Raw genomic sequence first — 25,360 nt, 5'->3', positions numbered from 1 at the left:
GGTAAATAATCTATAATTATTTATTAAATATAAATTACAAATATTTAATCAAAATACAGATGCATTTTTATTTATTTTTCTTAATTACACAATAAAATTATTATATTTTTAAAAAATTATTAAATTGCAAGTTAATAGTGTACATGAAATTTTACAAAAAAAAAATAAATTTTTAATTACTCAATATGTTTTATACTGTAATAAATTTATAGTAGTATAATATCATAAAAATTTATTAATTTTATTACAGAGTTCGTACATTCATTTAAATTGATAATTAAAAAAAAATCCATTAATTATTATACTTTAATATTATAAATTATATACATGTTATTTTTATTTTGTTAATTAGCATTTTACTGGTTTTTTTACAAAAAAAAAAATTAAATATTTTTCTATAATTTAAATGTTACAGATTTGTAATTTAATTTTGAAGGGATGTTGAACTTGTAAACGGGCACCGGGTCTATGTATGGAATATCATTTTTGCTACCGAAGCTATTAATTGTATCCTATGAGAAAATTAAAGTATTTTTTTAAAAAAAAATCTACATATAATATTTATTAATATTTTTAAAAATATATTAATTAGTTATTAGTATTGAACATTTATAAATATCTACAAAATAGTTGAGTAAAAAATACTTACATTATTTAAAATAAAAACTTTAAATCCGATGAATAGTGCAATGCATAGATAAATCATTATTATTTTCTAATATATATTTATTTAACAGTTAAAATAATGTATATTATAAAATTTTACTAAATTTTAGTCAAAATATTATTCAATATTAATATACAGAATAAAATTTTATTTTATTCAACTAAATCATTACAAAACAAACTAATAATTTATTTTCAAAAGTAATGTCTGTGTCTTATATCTATAAAGTCAAATAACAAATTATTAAATAATTAAATAGCTATGTAATAGTTAAATAGACATATGACTGGCAAAAAATTAAATAAATTAATATTAATATTTTTATTATATCATTCCTTGATTAACATTTGTTTGAAACGTGGTTTTAAACACATACTACTATACAGTATATATTTATATACTACTCTATGGGAAAATAAATTTATTAATTATAATATCTTTTTATTTAACTATAAAATATCAGATGATGCTATTGTAACTATCAGGAGATCAAATATAATAATATTTAAAAAAAAATATTGCAAACATTTGTTTTAAACATTAAAAACATCTTTATTATTAATTAGTTTGAATAATATTAAAAAATAATTTTTTTATTTACATAAAAATATTGGAAAAATTGAATTTGTCTTTTTTTATGTACGTCATGCTTAAAAATTACGAAACAAAAAATTAATATTTTTTTTATTAATTTATACAATTTATTACTAAAATCTATAAACAAAAATTGATTATATGTTTATACATTATAGCAATTATGTATCTAAAATAATTAATGATATTATTAATACACAAAAAATCATAAATTAATTTGTTAGAGATTTCATAATCAAATGTGTGACTTGAATGTCATTAGTTTGTTGTTTTTTAACAACAAATATGACAGACAAATGTTTGGATTAAAAATTTATTAGTTTTAAACAAACAATTTACATAATTGAAAATAAAAATATATTTTTTTCAGAAATAAAAACAAATCGATAGAAAATCATATCAGTAGATAAACAACAAATTATTGTATTTAAATTAAATTAATTTTTCCAAATAAAAATATAGTTTATAGAAGTTTCTAAAATAAATTATATTTATATTATGTCAATAATTCATTAACAATAAAAACATTTGCATTGTTTTTGATATTTAATTTAAAAAAAAAATCTGTTATAATTTAATTACAAAAATAAAATCATTGAAAATATTTTCCCCAAAATTCATTGCAAACCCTATTGAATGGATTATCTAATATCTTCTTGAAATTATTTGGATTAATATCTTTAATTTTTGGTGTTATCGGATCGGCTAATAGTTTTGGCCATTTATCAGCACTGGTAGGTATACTGGATCATTAAATATAAAACATTTAAAGTTATATATATTTATATATTTAAAAAAAACAAAAATATTATTTCAATAACTATAATACCCAGTCTTAACAAAGTTGATCCAATAGGACATTACTTCACGACTCAATTGTTGATCAATTTTGGGACCCGAACTGACCAGTGGTCGACCAAAAACAAACTCCAGTTCGGCGCCGTGACAGACACCCTGACAATGCTTTGACATACCGGCGCTCTGATAAGTCAACTCATAGAAGTAGACGTTTCGGCCAGCAGTTGAATGTTCGGCGAAACCTTTGGCCAACAAATATGTCGGACACTTCATGAAGACGTCACCGTAAAACTCAGTGAACGCCCAGTGAACAGCTTCTGGATCTGATGTGTTGACACCATTCAGATAAAACTCTTTGATCCGATTGATGTCCAACTCGTGAAACGTGTGATTAGCATTAGTCACTTGTTTGACAAATACCTGTTCCGTATATTTTTCCGATGTTTTCGGCGCCAAATTGGATCCTTCATTGCGATTACAACCGGCTATTATGTCGACGTCTGTAATTAAATCACAGTTTTTTACGTGAAAAAATTCAATCATTGATTTTTTTAAATAAATATTTTATAAAAACAAAAAATTAGTTTATTATAATTTAGACACAAAAGTATATATATATTATAGTATCTATAACTATTTTTTTTGCTTAATTAATATACAAAACACACGATAACATACCTGTGTTGTACTTATGTTGTTTTATGGCCTCCTGTGCCGTCAACGGTAGAAACTCTGTGCCATCCAATGGAAACAAACCGGGATATGGATATTGATTAATAAGCTTTGAGTCTACTTTACGCAAACAGTCCACCCATTTGTTAGACCGGTTGACTGCTTCCTGATTGCTATCAACCGTACAATTAAAATGTTTGGCCATCTTTTCACTGGCACTTAACGCACTTTCCGTATTAACCAAACCACCGCCTTTTAGATTGTGATAATCAGCGCCCGATTGTAGGATAGCTCTCCGGAACATTCCTTTAGTCAGTGGCGACAATACCAGTGCCGATACCGACCAACTGCCGGCGCTCTCACCAAATATTGTAATCATATCTTTATTTCCGCCAAACAAATGGATGTTTTCGCGCATCTAATAAATAGGACAAAAGTTTAAAAAAACTAATTATAATACAAATCCTGTTATAAAAATATTATTACATTAAAAATTATTATTAAACTACTAAACGTTTTAGTATACTAACCCATTTAAGTCCCAACACTTGATCATAGAGTCCCATATTTCCGGGCACATCACTGTCCTGTCCCGCATAGATAAATCCAAAAGCCCTGAGTCGGTAGTTAACTGACACAACTACAACATCGTCGGTGGCCAATGCCTTGGCATCGTTAGCGCCAGAAAATATAGATCCGGAGCCATAGCCGCCACCATAGATCCAAAACATTACTGGTTTCAATTGTGTCATGTTTTCTGGCGCCCATATGTTGATGAACAGGCAGTCTTCGGACATTTGTCCGGTGCCGCCTTGCATACATGAGCTCTTTGATTTGGTGGCATCAATAATACCCTGTGTTTAATATAGTAAATTAGGTTAGTTATTTTAGGACGGTTAGGTTATATTACTTACGGGAAATGGTTTTGTCAATGGTTTAGGTCTAGCAAATCGTAGACTACCTACTGGTGGCTCAGCATATGGTATACCTATGAAAGTATTGAGCCGTTTGTCGAGCACTTGTATCTGTTGTCCTCTTACTGTACCTGAGCTGGTCTTCACATCAATGGATTTAGCATTAAAAACATTGACAGTTAAGACCAAACAAAAATATATAATAAAATTTGACATTTTTTTTATCACAATATAATTAATACAAAAAATACTGTTTAAAAATATTTAATTGAATATTTTTAATATTTATACATTTATAATTATAGTTATACTTAAAATATTTATTTATATATAACTTTTTAAAAAAATTATCAACTAACATTTTAATTGGGTACATTATTGTATAATTGATAATAATATTGATATGTATTAATTATATACACTGTACAATATATGGGAATTTAGCAGGGTAGTTAGAAAATAAAAGGTTAAAATGCGCAATCAAATTATATCTTAATAAGTAGTATTATTTTAATTAAATTGCCCGTACTTAATATATATATATATATATATATAATATACAATATATTATTTTTATTTAATAAACGAGTTTATAATTAATTTATATTTTGTTATCTAGTATACTTTTTTATATTATAGTAATCAATTAAAGTTTTGAATTATTATTAATTTAAAAAAGAAACATTTAATTGCATTTTTTAACTGTCTATATTTTAATATTATAGTTACTAAAGTAAAAAAAACCTTGATATTTATATTGATATTGCAAAAATTATTACTTAATTAGCTAAAATTAATTCATATTTGATTAGTATTGTATATTTATTTATAATTATTATTAGCATTATTATTGAACTTCATTAAACTTATTGATAATTATTGTTAAACTGACCAGTAATATTTAATAATTAGCAATAATCATTGAATATTTTTAAAAATTTATTTATATTACTTATTAACTTAATTATAATAAGTTTATTATATATATAATATATTTAAGTTGTAAATTTTTATGTTAAAAATTATATTATAACTAAAACTTTACTGTTAAATAATATACAAAATCAATTATACCTGTATATTATAATTTAAATCTAATTTTTAAATTGATATAAAGCTGAATATTAAAACTATAATTTTTTATAATTTTTAACTTAAGAATTTACAACTAAATATTTTTAATTTATAATAAACTTTTTATAATTAAGTTAATAAGTAATATAAATATATTGAAGAAAATATTCAAGTATGAAACTGGTCAATTTAGCAATAATTATCAATAAGTTTAATAAAGTTCAATTATAATGCTTAAAAATAATTGTAAATAAATATACTATACTAATTGAAAATTAATTAATGTTAGTTAATTAAGGTAATTATTTTTACAATATCAATAAAAAATGTCTAGGTTTTTGACTTTACTAACTTTAATATTAAAATATGTTGTTAAACTTATAATACAAGTACAGTATATAATACCTTTAAATAGTTTTATTTTGATATTATTTTTTAAAATATGTACAGTATTTAAATATTGATAAAGTAAAACATCACTTTATTTAAAAATTATTTCAACTGTTTGATAATATCTAAATATTAACATTAAAAAATAACTTTGTAAACTAGTTAATATTATCTTAGATTATATAATATTAAATATAATAAAATGCTTAAAAATAATAAACTAATCCCATCATCATTGAGGGTGCCGTTAGCCGCACACCAGTTGTATAAAATTGGATTAATTTTATCCAAACAAAACACTTGTATTACTAGACATCGGATCAATCATCCAATAGTAGTTTTGGCTATATTTTGTTATTTCCTAATTGTGTTTTCAATACTTTTAGTAAATAATGGTCAAAACGAGACAATTGTCATATTGTTTGGTGATTTTGCACAAATCTCAGGTTTTGGTTCAATATTTCATTTAATGGGTATTTGTTGGGCAATACAATGTATTGGCACTCAATTGATATATTATTACAACCATTTCACTGGTATTTCGCCGACATTTATGTCAGTATTTGATATGATGTCTGGATTGCGGACACCCCGTAGTGTTGGTCTCATTAACACTGAAGACATTATTAAATTACATAAAATAGCAAAATTTATGTTTAAAAATATAACATTTATTATTAATATTGGAGTAATTATAGGAGGAGCCTGTCCATTTCATATAATTATTTACTATATATAATATTACTTTATTAACCATAGCGTCAAGTATTATAAATTCTATATTATTTAGTTTATCATTATATTATTTATATAGTATTAATTTATGGCAATTATATTATTTTTATTTATTATATTATTACATAAAATTGCGTATAAAATCATTTAATGAAAAACACATGAATAGTAAACGTCAACTAAATTATCGAAATATATTAAATACATTAAAGTCATTGAATATACTTTGCAATGATATTAATGTTTATAATACAACTTATTGGTCCAAATATTTGCTAATAGTTTAGTTTAATTTAGGGTCAATTTTGGTATTATTTATATTTAGTTTTACATTTATTAATTCAAGTATTATATTTAAAATATTATTTTTATTTGTTTCTATAATTGTATTTTTTCTATTCAATACTTTTATATTTATACCATCATTAATTAATAACAATATATTTAAATTACATAAATATTTTAACAAATTAAATTTGTATGGATTTTAAAAAATATTGTAAATAGAATTTAATTGATATTGACTAAATTATTAAATCTAAATATTTTTAAAAATAATTTATATTATTAATTGTAAAGTTTTTAATTTTTAATTTAAGTAATAATAATACTGATAATATTTAGTATAATTTTTGTATAATTATATAAGTAAATTTTAATTAAAAATACTTGAAATAAAACTTCGTATCAAATTATATTATAATAAAACTCTAGATATAATTAATACTTTAATTATAGTAAATATAGTAAAAATGTATATTTATTTAATATTTATTTCTATTATATTTCTTTTAAGTATATTAGACATTAAATTAAAAATATCTATTTAATGTTATAACCGATATCTTTGCAATAAATAATGAACTTTATTTAATTAACAATTAATTAAAAATTAAATTAATGTTTATATTATAATATGACATACTTCAATGACATATTATAATATTATAAGTTCAATGATAACTTGAAATAAGTTGAATAAACATTAATATTATAGTAATAATAATAATATTAATAGATAGATAAAATAAATATTCAATTATATTATATAACTATCATAAGTATTATTAAATTAATTGTAAATAAGTATAGACTCATTTAAAATAACATGATATAAATAGAAAATAAATTATTAATATTATTAATATATAATAATTTTTTATAACACATTGTTATTTAAACAACTAATATACAGGTTTATAATATTATTATTTTCTAACAAAGTTAATTAATAAAAAAATAAATATAATTAATTTTTAATTAAAAATATTGAAATTAATATTTATTTTATAGGTATTGTTTTTATTAACATTATAAAATACATCAGACATAGCTATGTCTAAGTTATTAATTGTAAATTAAAAAAATAAAAGTAATTGATGTAAAATAATCTATATTGGTTAGCATTGCTTAATAAACAATTGTAAATAATTTATCTAGTGTATTTATTTTGTAATTGACAATATTAAATATGTTATTAATAGTTATAACTATTTTAAAACTTAAATTTTGTCCAATAATCTTGTTTAGATTTTTATTTAACTATTAATAGATTTTAAATATTAAACAAACTTTTAAAAAATTAAAAAATTATAATGTAAATAAGAAAAATACTAAAATAAATATAAAAAATAATTTGTTAATACTTAATAATTATTTTTAAAACATTTAATTGAATTTATTTTTATTTTATAATAACAAAATTCAATCATTTTTTTTAATCACTTTCTTATATAGGTATTATAAATATTGTAAAACTAATTATATTTGTAATGAAAAATGTATTAAAATAATTATAATTTAAAATTAACATATAATTTACAGACAGACAACCAGAATAAACAGATTGTATTATATTTATTATTAATCTTAATGAATAATAATAATAATACTCTAAAAATAGTTAATATTTTTAATATTTGTGTTTATTGTTTGTATTGTACTTTTATTTAATTAATAACTTTATTTTAATATTTTAAATAATTAAGCAATATAAATATTATTTATTATATGTTAGTAATGTAATTTATATAATAATTTGTTTAATTTTATTTATATTTTTTATATTTTATACTTATTCTAATTATATCGAAATTTGTTTTGTTTATAAGTTTAAAATTTAAAATAAATTTATTTTGTTTTGTTTATAGTAATTATTATATATACAGTAATATAAAATTTAGGTTTGTTTTTGCTACTAATGTTTATTGTAATACTTTATTTTTTATTGAAAAAAACTTTATTAATAAATATATTATCTTATACTATGAAATTAATGTTATTAATGCATATCATTATTTAAAAAACCAGAATATGCCGATATTCTTTACAAACAATAATTATAATCATAAATTATATTTTTATTTAAACAATATACTGTATTAATTAAAACATTATATATATTGAGTTATACTTTATTAGATGCTAAAATCAATAATAAATATTATATCAATAGTATAATGTATATAATAAAAATGTTATTTAAATGTTAAAATAGTTGGAAATAATAAGATATTATTAAAATAATTTCATTAAATACATTTTGCTATAATAGTAAAGCAAATATTATTTCTTATTAAACAAAATATTTATTATAAAGTTATAATATACAGTATTATATTATACCAGTAATACAAATTTAATTAAATAAAATTAAAAAATATAAATTATATTTAAATATTAATAATTATAATTGTTTAATAAGTTAATAAAAATGATATTAATAATAGCAAATAATTATCATTAAAATTAGTTTTAATTAAATTTTAGTGAACTTATAATTCTATATATAGATATTCTATATATATATAAATCTAACTTACCATGACACAATACTAATACAGTATCTGATCATTAAATGAAATAATAGTTAATTAACATCAAGCAATAGTTAATACTGTATTAAAATGCCTGTAACATACAATAAATAATATACATTATATATTATATAAGTTGTTTAATAAACAAAATTATTATTTAAATTATATATCAATATTTACAGTATTTTGTTTCTAATGTGTTATACATTATTAGAAAATAATATAATGAATAATATTATTATTTAAATTATATATCAATATTTACAGAATTATTGTTTCTATTGTGTTATACATTATTTATTAAATAATATAATAAATTTTTAATATAACGTTAACAATAAATTTTTAAAAGATATTTTAATATAATAAAAATAAACAAATATAATTAAAAATGATTACAATTAATAAACTAATCCCATCATCACTGCGGGTGCCGTTAGCCGCACACCAGTTGTATAAAATTGGTTTAATTATATCCAAACCAAACACTGGTATTACTAGACATCGGATCAATCATCCAATTGCTATGACGGCTATATTTTGCTATTATTTAATCATTTATTCAATACTTTTAGTAAATAATGGCCGAAATGAGACAATTGTTATATTATTTGCCGATTTTTCGCAAATTTTAAGATTTGGTGTTACATATCATTTAATTGTTATTTGTTGGACATTACAATGTATTGGCACTCAATTGATATACTATTACAACCATTTATGTGGTATTTCGCCGACATTTATGTCAGTGTTTGATATGATGTCTGGTTTGCGGACACCTCTTAGTGTTGGTCTCACTGAAAGTGAATCTGTTGTTAAATTACTTAAAATAACAAAATTTATAATCAAATATATAAATTATATTACTATTACTGCAATATTTTCTGCAATAACAGCAATATTGCATTTATTTAGTTATTACGATATATCATTATTAACATTAATTGCATGTTTTATAAATTGTTTATTATTTAGCTTTTTAATGTACTATTCATATAATGTTGAATTATGGCAATTATTTTATTTTTATTTATTAAGTTATTATATAAAATTGAGAATTAAAACATTTAAAGAGAAACATATGGATAGTAAACGTCAAATAAATACTAGAAATATATTAAATACATTGAAAACCTTAACTAGACTTTGCTATGATATTAATGATTATAATACTAGTTATTTGTCTAAATATTTATTAATTATTTGGTTTAATTTGGGTGCAATTTTGATATTATTTTTATATATTACTATATTTATTAATACTACTATAATTTTGAAAATATTTTTAATAATAACTTCTATAGTTGTGTTTAATCTTTATAATATTTTTATCTTTACATCATCATCAATTAATAACAATATATTTAAATTACTGATAGTGTGATCTCTTCTTGTCGCATAAAATATTTTTAAAAGTAATTTTATTTTTGTAATAGTCCTAGCAATGTTTTTAAATTTATTTTTTGATAAAATATAACATAGATTATTGGTCTTTAAGTATGCTAAGAAATATTTGTTATATCACTTTAAATGGATCCGTTACACTGCTTAAACTCTCATGACATTCAGATAAGATTTGTGATAAAATTTGAATATTGTCCCAAAACTAATCCATCGATGGCGGTAATAAATATTAGTGATGTCTATCTTAAAGCCGTTAATAAAATGATTAGTCACCTTTAATGAAAGTTATGAAAAGAAAACGGTGTTGACGTGGGAAACAATAAAGCGCGGGAAAATCATCAAAGATTCAAAACGAAAAATAAAAACTATTAGTGGTGATAAATCTTAAGTTTTTCTAAAAATAAATTCGATTAATATCCGGCTATGATATATAAACTATTAAAAGGAATTTAGTCTAAATTGACATAGGATATTTGTAATTAAGTTAATTACATTATGATTTCACTCCTAAACAATAGGCAAAGTTGATAAAAATTTGCCAATATTTTGTTTACAATTAAAATTTGACGGATTTGTATGATGTATTAAAACCGTTGATGAATCATTGTATTGACCAGATATTGCTTTGTCAGATTAGTATTTGTTTCGATCAATGTAACACTTCCTAGGCGGCAAATAAATCGAAAATCGAGAAGAAGTCAAAATGGGAAACGAAGAGTTTTTCGATTTATAACAGAAAAAGTTGCAGGCCGAAAAATTTGAAAAATTGCTGAATAAATTTTAAGATGTTATTGAAGTTAATAGATATTATATCATTGATTATTTAAAATTAACTTTTTAATAAAATCAAATTTAAAATTTGCTATTTTTTGCGACATCATGAGATCACAACATCAGTAGATAAGTTTGTTTTTAATTTATATTTGAATTTTAATAATTTAAATTAAAAATAATTATGAAATATTATGACTTCTATACCATTAATTATTTTATGTATATTATAAATTATAATTTATAATATTTAAATATTTTTATTATAAATAAAAATAATAAAGACTACTTTAATCATATGTATTATTATTTAGTACACTTATTTAATTAATATATAGATTGATATTTACATGACTTATCAATTTTATTGCAATATTTGTCGATTAGTTTATGGCTTATCACTAGTGTATTGATTAATAATTTTTTATACTCTACTAAATAGTTGTTATAATAGTTGCTAAAAAAAGTCAAATAGTTTTTAAAATAGTTATTTAAACTGTATTAAATAGTTGTATATAGTTGCTAAAAAAGCCTAATAGTTATTGAAATAGTTATTTATTTTTTTATAAATATTTCAACTGATATATAATTCATTTGTTTTCAGCATATTTACAAAAATGATTTATATAAATAAACTAATTATTCTATTGTTAAAAAAGTAATATGAGTTGATAACAGTTTACACATTTTATATAATTTATATAACTATTACTTTTTGTTTTTACATATATTTGTGCTTAATTTTACAATTTAATGCTTATATTTTTCAAAATAACTGAAATAGTTATTTATAAGTTTTTATAGTTTCTAACCCAACAAATAGTTATTTATAGTTATAATAAAATTTCGGAAATAGCGTCCACTGGTCAACTTCGGTGGACATACTAAGTCCCAGTTATAAGCGTTGAACTGACAAAATAATTTTTTTAGTTGGAAATCAAGACACTACTTATCACACAATGTTTTTAAAACTCAAATAAAACCGTAAATATTGGGATAAAAGTTAAACAGCACTACTAAAGCTACACAATGTAGACATAAAGTACAATAAATTATAATACAATTTACTTAGAAAGTAAGCACTGGTAGTGTATTAATATCGCTAAGGCGTCATTCACATATTACGTTCGCACTTTTTAAGAAATCTAGACCCCTCCCTCCCCTATGTTCGCATTTGTTCGCATGTAATCATTTTAAAAAATTACGTTCTCATGTCCCTAACCGCTACCCTCCCCTCACCCACAAGAAATAAAATATCTAAATGCGAACGTTCTTAAAGACTATGCCCCTCCCCTCCCTCTCGTTCGCAAAAGTTCGCTTTGGCCAACCCCCCCCTCCACCTCAAGTGCGAACGTAATATGTGAACTACGCCTAATATATTATCATTGTTATGATATTTAAAATGAAAATTCAAATAAAACACGTTTTGTAAACATTTTAATAAATACTTTCAAACTTTACTGATATAAGGGTCATATCATATGATACTGTTGTCGAAACTCTATGAATCTCTCTCTCTCTCTCTCTCTCTCTTTCATTCATTCAAATCAATAGTTGAAAAGTCATATACTGTAATAACTTTAGTGCAGTACTAATTAAACTCTGGCACCAGTAGTCTATGGCTATTATTTTAATTTCTAAAAATCAAATTTATTTATTCATTTTGTTGATAATCACACAAATATGTCATCGCAATCATCATCATTATCATGTGCTGACCGTTTGATTAAATGGTTGTTTACCACTAAAATCAATCGTCAATTGAAACAATTATATCGTTTGAAATGTTTGGCTAACAGTGTTGACAATCATTTACAAAGTTTGCTGAATACTAATTGTCATCAAGTTTTATGTGAAGCAATTGATTGTGAAAATAGTTTGAATTTAATAACAAATGATTGTTTGTTAATGAAAATTATAGTTAAAGACAATAATAATAATAATAATAATAATTGTAATAAAGATAGTAATAAAACTGTGACTGAAAAAAGTGATATTAATTACAACACTGATAATCATTTACATTATCAACTCAATAGAGATACTAATATTATTAATAGTAATGAAAATAATAATCAATTTGAATGTCATTACTATGATTGTTATCAATGTTTTGCAAGTAGTGATCAATTAGCTAATCATATTAAATATAAACATATTGCTAAACTATTTTTGGGATATCAATCAAATTAAATTAAATATATTAAATTTGTATTGTTTTTTAAAAATTATTAAATTATAATTTGTTTTCCAATAAAACACAATAATAGTTGAAGTTAAAAGTAAAAGTTAAAATGTTTTTTGTTGTAAATATTTCCGTAATAGTAATATCATAATATTAATATCCACAATTTTTGTTAATTATTTATTGATTTTTTATTGGATAATTATTTGAAGATTAAATACATATTATCAAATAAATTGAAAAAAAACAAAAATCTAATATTTTTCACCAAAAAAACATTATTATTAATTTTGACTAATAAAACACTAAATCTAATCTATTAATAGAAAATTTATTATAATATAGTGAACAGAATCTGTGTGTTTGTATATTAGCTCCGGGAGTTTAGCCGAGGGTTTGTTTGTCGAACAGGTACTCTCCGAGTCCGGTGCCGACACGTTTCAAATTAGTTAAATGATCGCCCAGTTTCTTGATATCATCTACCTGTTCGTGCAGGAACTCCGATTCAATGAAATCGGTGAATTCTGCATCATTAGTACGGGCGCCGATAGCCTGCAAGTCCAACAGTGACTGATTGACTGTCTTTTCCAAATCGAGTGATGCCTCGATGGCCGACTGCGGTGTCCAGCCATCCTGTTTGACCGGTCTGGCAATATCCTGGAGCACAATACGACCGCCCCGTTTGTTTTGGTAGTCCATAAACTTTCTGGCATGACTACGTTCCTCATCGGCGCGAGACTTGAAAAACCCGTGGAAACCTTCCAGTGCTATGTCATCGCGATTGAAATACCAGGCCTGGATAACAAACGTGTTGAGAGGATAGAGGATAGGTATGATTTTTAGTTACGGTATTAATATAATATTGTTTTTTTTAAATGAATATTTTGTTTAACAACAGATATGACATACCAATTGTTCGTAAACATAGCTGGCGTGTAGTTCCAGATTGATTTGTTTGTTGACACCGGCTTCTGTATCTTGATGATAATTTTGGCGAACCTGACTAACTGTGCTCGACATACTGATCCACTTATTATATTGTTTTTAATAGAAAAAAAACAAGTACTTAAAATCAAATAATTATAAACAACAACAAAAATCAATTGTAATTAATAAATTGACTTTTTTTTATTAAATATAAAGGTATAAAACGTTTCTTTTTAAAAATAAATTAAATTCAACAAAATAAATATCAGTGTTAGAAAAAATAATTATTATTTTTTTAAATAATGAAAATATGAGACAAATTTTTTAAAATTATTCTGATGTCCGATCAAACACTGTTGACGCTTAAACACCTGAATATTGTATGACTTTCCAAACTACACAAACTACATGTCCTTATATACACTAATTATAGAAAATCTAGAAAAAATAATATCAGCAAAAAAAACTAACAACAAGTGTCTCGGTTTACACAAACACACACATGTAGTATAACAGTGCAATTGAGATCATATCATATAATATTGATAAAAAACTACTGCATATATGATATCTACAATATTATTATTATATATTAATTTATTAAAAAAATGATATTCAATATTTGTCAGATACTTGATTATCATTGTGTGCCTATAAACTAATAATCAAAAACAAAAATGACATAATGATATTTTTTAATTGGTTAACATTTGGCTAAATTTGCACTGCACTGCAATTTATTAAAATAAAACAAAAAATCTGTCAAATTATTATTTAAAATAACAGTGCATTAAGTAATACATTTACATTTACTAAATGTTTTGTATCTAATACTGTAAGTTATTTACTACATTGCATAGAATTCAACCGGTGCTTACAATTAATTAATTAATTATTAATAATAATTGTTTTTGATTGTGAAGGACAATGTTAGCTACAATCGATAATATCAATAAATTTTTGTTAAAAAAATAGATTATTTGTTTTGTGTATAGTTATGACTATGTATTTGTGCTTATATTGTATGTGTTTGTTTGAATGCTTATTGTTATTATTGAATTACTGTTATATAATAATTGAAAAAATATATTTGTTCATATATGAATAATTTGCATATACAAAAAATAATTGTAATTGTAATTTCATTAATTTGTTGCTAATATATATAAAATATAAGTACATTATTATAATATACAATATATGCAATTAATAAAATTATTATTTATGTGTAGTCATTATTTTTAATAAAAAATTCTAATTATTTGAGTGCTTACATAAAAAAATTTAAAAACATTAGAAATAAAAATATTATTAAAAAAATATAAATTGAAGGATAAAACTAATTTTAATTATTATTTATAACTTTTAGAATAATTTTGTTTATAGATTATAATTGACACAATTAATTCACAATTTCAATGATAATTTTTTTTATAAAATATTCAAAAATTTTTAAAAAATATATAATTAGTAAGTATTTTATTATATTCTGATTATTATTTCTAAAATAAATAAATATTAATTTATTAATATTGCATAAAAAATTCTTTATTTAGTAAATCAAACAAATTATTAATAATCAAATCAATAAAATATTGATCGATAGATGATAGCACAGTAAGCTATTTAGTTAGCCCAGGGTCTTTTTGTCGAACAGGTACTCTCCGAGACCGGTGCCCACACGCTTCAAGTTAGTTATATGATCGCCCAGTTTCTTGATGTCGTCTACCTGTTCGTGCAGGAACTCCGACTCAATAAAATCGGTAAACTCTGCATCGTTAGTACGATCGCCGATAGCCTGTAAGTCCAACAGCGACTGATTGACTGTCTTTTCCAATTGAATGGACGCTTCCAGTGCCTCAACGGTTGACGACCACTCCTGTTTGGCCGGTTTGGCGATATCCTGGAGCACAATACGACCGCCTCGTTTGTTCTGGAACTCCATGAACTTACGGGAGTGATCCCGTTCCTCATCAGCACGAGCCTTGAAAAATGTATGAAAATTGTCCAGTGCTACATCATCGCGATTGAACCACCATGCCTATTTATTTTGAATAAATAAATAAAAATTAAATAATTAATAATTTCAATATGATCAGGTTTAGTTAATTTTATTATCAACCGTACCAATTGCTCGTACACATAGCTGGCGTGTAGTTCCAGATTGATTTGTTTGTTAATACCGGCTTCGGTATCATGATGGAAATTTTGACGTACCTGACTAACTAGGTTAGACATTTTCAATTTTTTATACTTGATGATTGGCAGTTTGGTAATTTATTTTATTTGACTTTGAGATTTATTAGTAATATAAATTATATATATTTTAATAATAAATATATAAATTAGTATAAATATTAAGTGTTTATTTTATTTTAAAAAAAATCAGAATAAATTATTGTCTATATGTTATAAAATTATTGTCAATTAATGTAATAATGAAAATATAAGACAATTTTTTATTTTAATTCTGATGTCCGTTCAAACACTGTTGACGCGTAAACACCTGAATACTAAATAATATGATGACTTGTAATACCTGTGCTATTAGTATTTATATACTCTACTTATTATTATACAATAATGTAGTGTTTAATACTAAACAATAGTGTACCTGTTGTTAGGTTAGTAACATGAATTGGCAATTAATTACAAAAAATACTCTCACACACACACACACACACACACACACACATAGATAGATAGATAGATAGATAGATAGATAGAGAGAGAGAGAGAGAGAGAGAGAGAGAGAGAGAGAGAGAGAGAGAGAGAGAGAGAGAGAGAGAGAGAGAGAGAGAGACTGATTTCATTTTGTATATGATATACCGTATAACAATTCAAAACAATGTCATTTTAAAAATTATATGTACAAACATTTAAAATTAATCTTAAAGTACACTAACAGGAATATTATTGAATAATTATAAAATTGACAATCAATTAAAGAGAGAGAGAGAGAGAGAGAGAGAGAGAGAGAGAGAGAGAGAGAGAGAGAGAGAGAGAGAGAGAGAGAGAGAGAGAGAGAGAGAGAGAGAGAGAGAGAGAGAGAGAGAGAGAGAGAGAGAGAGAGAGAGAGAGAGAGAGAGATTATAAGAAAATTTTTTAGTTTTAAGATAAAATTATCTACTAATATTTATAAATATAAAAATAATAATAATATTTTTTTTTTGGTAGTTGCTATCAATATAATTGTATTTATATTTGTTTAGTCATTAAAAATTGTTTAACATTATTAATATGGAATAATAAGTTTAAAAATTTTACTTTATTAGTATTTAGAAATAATTTATCAATTACAATATGAATATTTATTAGTAAATTTGTTATTGTTAAAATATTTCAAAATATATTAGAAAACATTATGAAATACTAAAAATTATTGATGATCGTTATTTATCTTTTAAAAAATATGTTTAATCATTTCAGGTAACAGGTGTTAATTTATAACTTGAAATTTCTATTTCACTAATCAATAAAAATTTTAAGTACAATAATTACAATTACAAAACTAGCAATTAAAAATATAATATTTATTTTAGTTAGTAAAACATCTAGTAATGTAATCTTAAATATATATATATTACTAAATTATATAAAAAGTGCAAACTTAAAATGTAATATGATATAAAAATAATTATTTTATAATAATTCAGATAAATAATAGATATTTTATAAATATAGATTACTATTAAGTTAGTAAAGTAATTCGATTCATATATACATAAATTGTAATATAAATTATTAAGTTATTTTAATATTTAATATAATACAAATAGTATTAATTAATTTGGTGGTTAATATATATATATGTATAAAGTTATGATAATAAATCAAATGTTTGTATGTGTATTTTTGTCATAAAGTTTTATAAATAATATTTTATAACTGTACAATTACTTTACATGAAATTTATATTGATTTTATTTAAATTATTATTAAAAACTACTAAAAATATATTGTAAACAATTTAGATTTAATTATAAAAATATCAATATAAGTTTATTTAAAAATGTTAAATTAACTAAATTTAATTTATTGTTTGTTTAAATTATATTATTTATAGTATTGAACTGTTTATTTTGTAATTAATTATATTAAAAAAATCAAATTTTTGATAGTCTACACTGTACATTAAATTTTAAACTATAATACTAAATAAATATTAAAATTATTTAACTATTAACAAATGTCTTGATAAAAAAATATAATTAATTTAAAGTATACAGTAAATTACATTAAAATACTATTAATATTATACAATATTAAAATAATTTTACTAAAATATTGATTACAATTATTGTAAAAACAATTAGATTACATTATGAGAAACATACTAAACTTAATAAAATATTTACTAATATTAGTCATAATTTTTATAACAATTATGTATTAACATTATGTATATAATAATAATTATTTATTTATAGTTAAGCATTAGAGAGAATGAAATCTTTTAAAAAAATATATTTAGTATTTACACGATATAACTATAATTATGTTTTAATATATTAAAATATTACATATTCCTAAAAAATCAATTGTTTTAAAATTGTAACAAAATTGCATATTTTGTAAACACTGATAATAATAATAACACTAGAAATAAACAAATGATTTTAAAAGTTTTACAATTTATTGATAGACTATTTGGACCTGAAATAAGATTATAATTTATGTCTAGTAATGATTTTTATTAATTTGTTTTTATAGTCGGCGTTAACTATTTTCTAATTATGGGTTTATTTTTGATAAAATTTTTAGTAACAATAAAATTAATTATAATAAAATTAGCAGATTATAAATTAAATCAATAAAAACTTTTGAAAACTATAATTAAAATCTAAACATTTATTTTTTTGCATTTCAAATATTATTGTTTTTTGCTTTATAGACTTATAATTTAGTTATTAAAATAGATATTTTTATTGAATTTTATATTATTAATGAAATATAAATATATTTCTTATGATTGTATTTTTTAAATAATCAATATAAGAAATTATATTAAATAAACTGAAATATAAATATAGAAATTTTGTTAAACAAAACAAAAATGTTTTTATAAAATAGTATAAAACAATATTTTCAATTTTATGTATTTTATTTATTTAATTATATTCTGCTTATATTTAAAGTTTTTAATAGTATGAATATTTAACTAAAACAAATTACAATACAGATATATTAGAATTAATATAATATTAATTATTTAAGTTTTTTAATAATATTCATTACATTTAGTAATAAAAAATACTGTCGCTTTTATTAATTTGTATTATTACTGATAATATTATAAAAATAAATTAATTAATCATGTTAGGAACAAATAATAATAATAATTATAATACAATTGATTCATTAAATAAAATTGAAAAATTTTATAAAAAATATTTAGTACTAACACGATATAACTATGACTATGTTATGGGTCAGCCTATTAATAGACAAACAAATATTTCAATAATTGTGTCAAAATTATTGTATATTTTAATACCGATGCGTTTTGTGTTAATTGTATTACTATCGGATAACTCGTATATTTGGTACTACCTGTGCCCGTATGTCCACTTGTTTGGCAATGAACTGTTAGCTCACTCATGGCTTATAATCATAACAATGGTCGGCTGGTCTATTGGTATGGTATTACACTATCAGGATATCAATAATGATCTGCCGATGTTGTTATGGACTGATCTTATTAAACAAAATCGCATAAAATACTCATTAAATTATATAAATAGACAAAAATTTGCAAAACGATTACATGTATTAATCAATTTTTTTATTAACAAATTATTTAAACCGTCGGTAGTTATCAATATATGTGTACACTCTATATGTAATATAATTGCTTATATGGATCCAAATGGCAAACAACAATCTGTATTAATGCTAATATTTTGGTGTTTATGTATAATTGTATTGAGTTTTCAAATCTATAGCCTCCTATGGGTTGGGGCAACATTTTGGATAGCATTTACCTATTATTTGAAACTAAAATTTCTGGAAATTAATACTAAAATTAAAGTCAGTCTCCGATCGGCTAACAATCAAATGCTTTTGCAGGCAATACGTGAACACAAATATGTTGAACTAATAACACAAGATTTTAATTATACATTTCAATATATTTTATTTATTATGTATTATATGGCAACACCTGGATTTCAAGTCATACTCTATGGTGTCCACAAACCCGACACCTCACCAATTGGACAATTATTTTATGTATTTTTGACAGCATTTTGTTTTTGTGCCGTAATTATGATGACAATTATGTGTACCCGTGTTAGCTGTTCGGCTCATAAGTCATATAAAAAATTATTTACGTATTTTGCAAACATTGATAATAATAATAATAATAACAATAGAGATAAACAAATGATGTTAAAAGTATTACAATTTATTGAGAGACTATCGGGACCTGAAATAGGACTCTATTGTTATAATTTATTTCCGATGACTAGTAATGAATTTTATCAATTTGTTTATATCTCAGGACTTAATTATATTCTAATTATGAGTTTATTTTGATAAACTGTTATCTTATTATTTATAATAAAAAAAATATTACTTAACATATTAAAAATTGAATCAAAAAAATTGCTTTGAAAATTATAAATAAAATTTATATTTTTGATTTTATTCTAAATATTATATTATAATAATGTAAATTCATTTATTACTACAATAAATTCATCATTTTATTTTTAAAATAATCAATATAGAAAATTAGAATATTAAACTTAAATGTAAATGTTAGAAAAAAAACTTAATTTTTATATGAAAAAAACACATTTATTTAATTTGATGAATTATATTTCTTTAGTTATTTTTAATAAAAATAATTAATAATTGGTTATATTTAACAATTGCAATATTATTGATTAATTAGTTTATATCCTTAAATCATAAACAAAATTATTTTATTATACAATATTATTATAATATTGATTGTGTTTTTTTTGCCTTGCACCAATGCTTGCAATTAATTATGCACCGTGATTGTTGCTACTAATATAAACTTGACATATGTATATAAATTAAATAATTCCCATGATAATTTTTTTAGTTAAACAATATTCATCAATACACTGTACTAGTAAACGTATATTGTAATTATCAGTTTTATAAATGGGCAAAATGTTTATAATCATTTACTATAATATATATATACAAATAGAGTACATAGAAATTTATTTAGTATACACAAACTAATTATTATATTTTTATATTAAAAAAAAAGTCTACAATTAATTGAATGTAAAATATTCAATAATAAAATTGTTTGCTTTGTTTTTATTAAAATATAGATTTTATCAAAAATAATCTATTATTGTGTAATACAAATGCAACAAAACAATAGTTACTAACTATAATAAACACTATTCAAATGTAATTTAAATAGAAAATAAAAAATTATTTTTTTAATCAGTAGATAAAAAATTACTAATAAATTAACATAACTTATAATTTATTTTGTTTGAAAATAAGATTATTAATATTATTAAATACTATATGTTTATATAAAACTATTAGTAAAATAAGTTTAAATAGTATTTATTAGCTATAGTTATTATACATAAAATCACTAAAATTTATTATTATAAATTTTTTTTAATTTAAAATGCCTTTTGACTTAAGATGGTATCTAGGTAAATGTTTAGGTATCACTGATGGTATACATAAATATAATTATAATAACAACAGTTTGCCCTTGTTTATTTACAAAATTTGGTTTGTATGTAGATAATTTTTTGTTGTCTATTATCACAAATTTACATTTTTAATCTAATAATCTAATCTATCATTAAATTTGTAAATATATATATAATTATTTGTTTGTTTCAATAGGGAAACGATTGTTTTTACGACAGTTTTGTGTTGAAAGCATTGTTTGAAAAATTTAATACAATTATTGAGTACAGATGCTGTTGGACTGACTTTAATAAATTAATGACAGATAATCCGGTATCTATAGTTTATTATTATTATTATTATAATATTAAAATTTATTTTATTAATTTAATCTATATATTGTATATAATTCAGATAATATAATTTAATTATTTTATCTTTTTAATTAATTATTATAAAAATTTCTATAACATACTTTAGTAATTATTTATTTAATTTATAATTATTAATAAATTATTTATTTATTTACTTAATTTGTTACAAATTACATGCTACAATTTTTTGTAAAACTATTTATATTATGTATGTTAAAAAAATAATTTATAAAATAAATAAATAAAATTTAAAAAAGTAAGACCCAATTTAAAAATACAAACAACTATTTTAATAAGATTATTTTAAATTTATACTAAAATATTGGTAATTTTTTTTACCAAATTAGTCAATAGATATAATTTTAAGTCCATGGGCCATTAGCGAAAAAATGTACGAGTTTGCCCAGGGTCAATGGTATAGAGATGATTTTAGTTTGGTAATGGTGACGGGTCAATATAAAAAACAAACAGATCTCAGCTCAATAATGATGGCGTTTACCATTAGAATATGGCTACTAATAGGACTGTCCATAATTATAGTATCCACTACACTGTTTATTCAATATCGATTTGCTGGCAATAAATTTACCATGTTAGATTGGCTAATAAATATTGCACGTTACCTAGTTAATCAACCATACACTGGCCATCAAATACGTAGGGATCAGCTATTATTGATTTGGTCGGCACTGGCACTCGTACTGTCCAATTGTTTTACCAAAGATATTATCAATAGTATTATGAATGTCGAGATTATCGAAATCGATAGCACAGAACAATTGGTTAAAAGCAAAATGCAATTACTATTACCAAATGATTCGTGGATTTATTTCGATATAATTGATATGCAAAAAAATCAAGATTATCCCATGATCAATTCAGATATGCAAATAATGTATGAACAAGGTAGAATACAATATGGACAAATATTGGATAAAATAGTAAATAGTTTTTTGTTGTTGTATATATTACGCAAGTATATTATTTTAAAAATATTAATTTTATTTAATAATTTTATTTTAATAAAATTATTTTTTTTTTTAAATTTATGTAAAACAGGATTATGTAAAAAACATTTCTGACTATAAAATGGTATTTGTTAGGGACGGATATAATGCTTTGGACGCTAAACTTAAGTTTAAGTTATTTAATCTTGAATTGAGTGAAAAAAAATATCATCCAATTTATTTGTCATATCTTATTAGTACTAAAAAAACAGAGACTGTAACCAAATTGCTTAAAATGTAATTATTTATAATTTATTTTCTTTATAATAATAATAATAATAACAATTTTACATTAATTTGTTAATATATTGGTATAAAGTTTAAACTATTTAGTTGAAGCCGGTATTAATAATGAGGCCTACGATAGAAACGTTATGTATTGGGAACTGGATGGTCATCGGAGGTTCCTCGAGCACAGTAACGATCCGACATTAGCTAAATATTTGAAAAAATATCAAATATTCAACAGTTATAGCGACATATTTATTGACCAGAGATTTGTCTACAATTTGTTGGTTGTGTTGGGTATTGTAACGGCAACTGCTATACTAGTATTACTAACTGAGCTATGCTTTAATATAAGAAAGAATAATAACTAATAATAATAATACAAAAAGTAATAATAATATTAATAACAAAAATATGGTATTTATTAAAAAAATTATTAGACTAGAATTAGTGTAAAAATTTTATTCTAACATTACTGTAGATACAATAAATGATTGTAAAATTTATATTTTTAAATATTTAGTTACATAATAATAAAATAAATATTTATTTACTAAATTAATAATTTATAATATTATACACTAACATAATATTATTTTTGTAAAATATAAAGATATTTTAGTTTTGAAAATAAAATTATTATTATTGCTATTATTGTTTATTTAATATGCAGTATTGCAGTATATTGAGTTATTTTTTAAAATTTTTATTAGTATTAACTCTATTATTATAAATAACTAACATTTCATATCAAATAAAAATTAAGTTATCATCATATTATATTATCAATACTATTGACTAAAATTTCGTACAAATAATGATTATATTTTTGTATACTAAAGTATTAACAACTTAATAATAAAAAAATTAATATGATTGATTAATGTTTTATATCATAAAAATCGTTATGTATTGAATATTGCTTTATAAATTAGTACGATTAATATTGATTACTAGTAAACCTATGAAATTATATGCAAAAATAGACAAATTTAATGACAATATACTGTACTTTACTGATTTAATGTTTATGCGGTCAAAACAATTAAAATATTATTTTAATATTTATTATTATTCAAACATATGCATCAATTTCCATACAGACAATGATCTCTCAAATAAAATTATTTTACGCTATATTTAGATAATTAAAGTATAGATAAACTTTTAATTAATTAATATTTTCTAATACAAATGAGGCAAATGTTCATTTAATATTTTTATATTTTTAATAGTTATAAAAATTGCACTTAATATGATGATTAACAAATAATTAAAATGCAAATGTTAATTATTTATATATATATATATATATATATATATATATAATAGAAAATTTGAATGAAATAATAGTTTTATTTTCTTATAAATACTGCTTTAAAAATATCAAATGTTAAACACAAAACTTTATTTTAATTTTTAATTATACACTTAATATGTCAATCAAACATGTATTAGGTCGGTGCTTGAGTATACCGGCCAACAAAATACATAATATTAATTATAGTAATAAATCAAATTTAACGTTATATGTTTTAAAATTATGGCCAGTAAGTTTTTATTAACTTTAAAACAAATAATGTATAATATTATATGATTTTAGATGATTTTTTTTTACTTAGGGAAGCGATTGTTTTTATGACAGTACTGTACTGACGGCTATATTCAACAAATTTAATACAACATTTCAATGGATAGCTCATGGATTGGACTTTGAGGGACATATGAATAAACATACGGTAAAAAATACATATTAAATATTAAAAAAATAAAATATTAATTTATCAACAAAAAAATTATTAGAATAAAAATGATGAATATATTTAATAATTTAAAAAAAATACACAAACTATACAATTATTATTTTTGTTGTATAGTATATAGACGTTATATTGAGTCCATGGGCACTGGTAGAAGAGTTGTACCGTTTTGGTCAGGGTCAATGGTATCGGGATGATTATAGTCTAGTTATATTGAGTGGTCAATACAAAGTACGTATTGATTTATACTCAGTATTTCAGGCATTTCACTCGACAACATGGTATCTAATCGCTATGTCCATTATGACAATGACATTGGCAATCTGGTTACGTTTGAAACTATCATTATCTAGTCGTATAACATCATCATCATCACCATCATCAGCTAGCTTAGTAGTTA

At 21.7% G+C, this 25,360-nt stretch overlaps 2 protein-coding genes across 2 annotated transcripts; both read right to left on the bottom strand.

Moving 5' to 3' along the window:
- Positions 1 to 1,853: 1,853 nt before the first annotated feature.
- LOC128963753 (acetylcholinesterase-like) lies at positions 1,854 to 3,813 on the bottom strand (the record flags this gene model as incomplete). Its single annotated transcript, XM_054310267.1, has 5 exons — positions 1,854 to 2,004; positions 2,091 to 2,559; positions 2,738 to 3,149; positions 3,262 to 3,585; positions 3,646 to 3,813. Coding segments are annotated over 5 exons (1,524 nt in total), but the record flags the coding sequence as incomplete, so codon positions are not given.
- Positions 3,814 to 13,204: 9,391 nt separating this feature from the next.
- On the bottom strand, positions 13,205 to 16,474 carry LOC128963379 (soma ferritin-like). Its single transcript, XM_054309882.1, has 4 exons — positions 16,078 to 16,474; positions 15,742 to 15,991; positions 15,612 to 15,634; positions 13,205 to 13,818 (listed from the first exon to the last, which is right to left on the bottom strand). The coding sequence occupies exons 1-4, from the start codon at positions 16,186 to 16,188 to the stop codon at positions 13,408 to 13,410; spliced, it is 795 nt and encodes a 264-aa protein (XP_054165857.1). The 5' UTR covers positions 16,189 to 16,474; the 3' UTR covers positions 13,205 to 13,407.
- Between the last annotated feature and the right edge of the window lie 8,886 nt (positions 16,475 to 25,360).

This window comes from Oppia nitens, unplaced genomic scaffold, assembly GCF_028296485.1.
Source record: "Oppia nitens isolate AA-2021 unplaced genomic scaffold, nextdenovo-longstitch-racon4-pilon3 scaffold7_pilon_pilon_pilon, whole genome shotgun sequence".
Lineage (NCBI taxonomy): Eukaryota > Metazoa > Arthropoda > Arachnida > Sarcoptiformes > Oppiidae > Oppia > Oppia nitens.
This window is presented reverse-complemented; position numbering and strand designations above follow the sequence as displayed.

Bases quoted from the DNA above. Each gene is read 5' to 3' on its own strand.
- LOC128963379 (XM_054309882.1), bottom strand. From the start codon at position 16,188: ATGTCTAACCTAGTTAGTCAGGTACGTCAAAATTTCCATCATGATACC. The intron at 15,635-15,741 runs GCGATCGTACTA...ACTAACTTGAAG, and splicing joins GTTGGACTTACAGGCTATCG to CGTGTGGGCACCGGTCTCGG. The intron at 13,819-15,611 runs GTACCTGTTCGA...TTTGTTATCCAG, and splicing joins GTGGGCACCGGTCTCGGAGA to GCCTGGTATTTCAATCGCGA.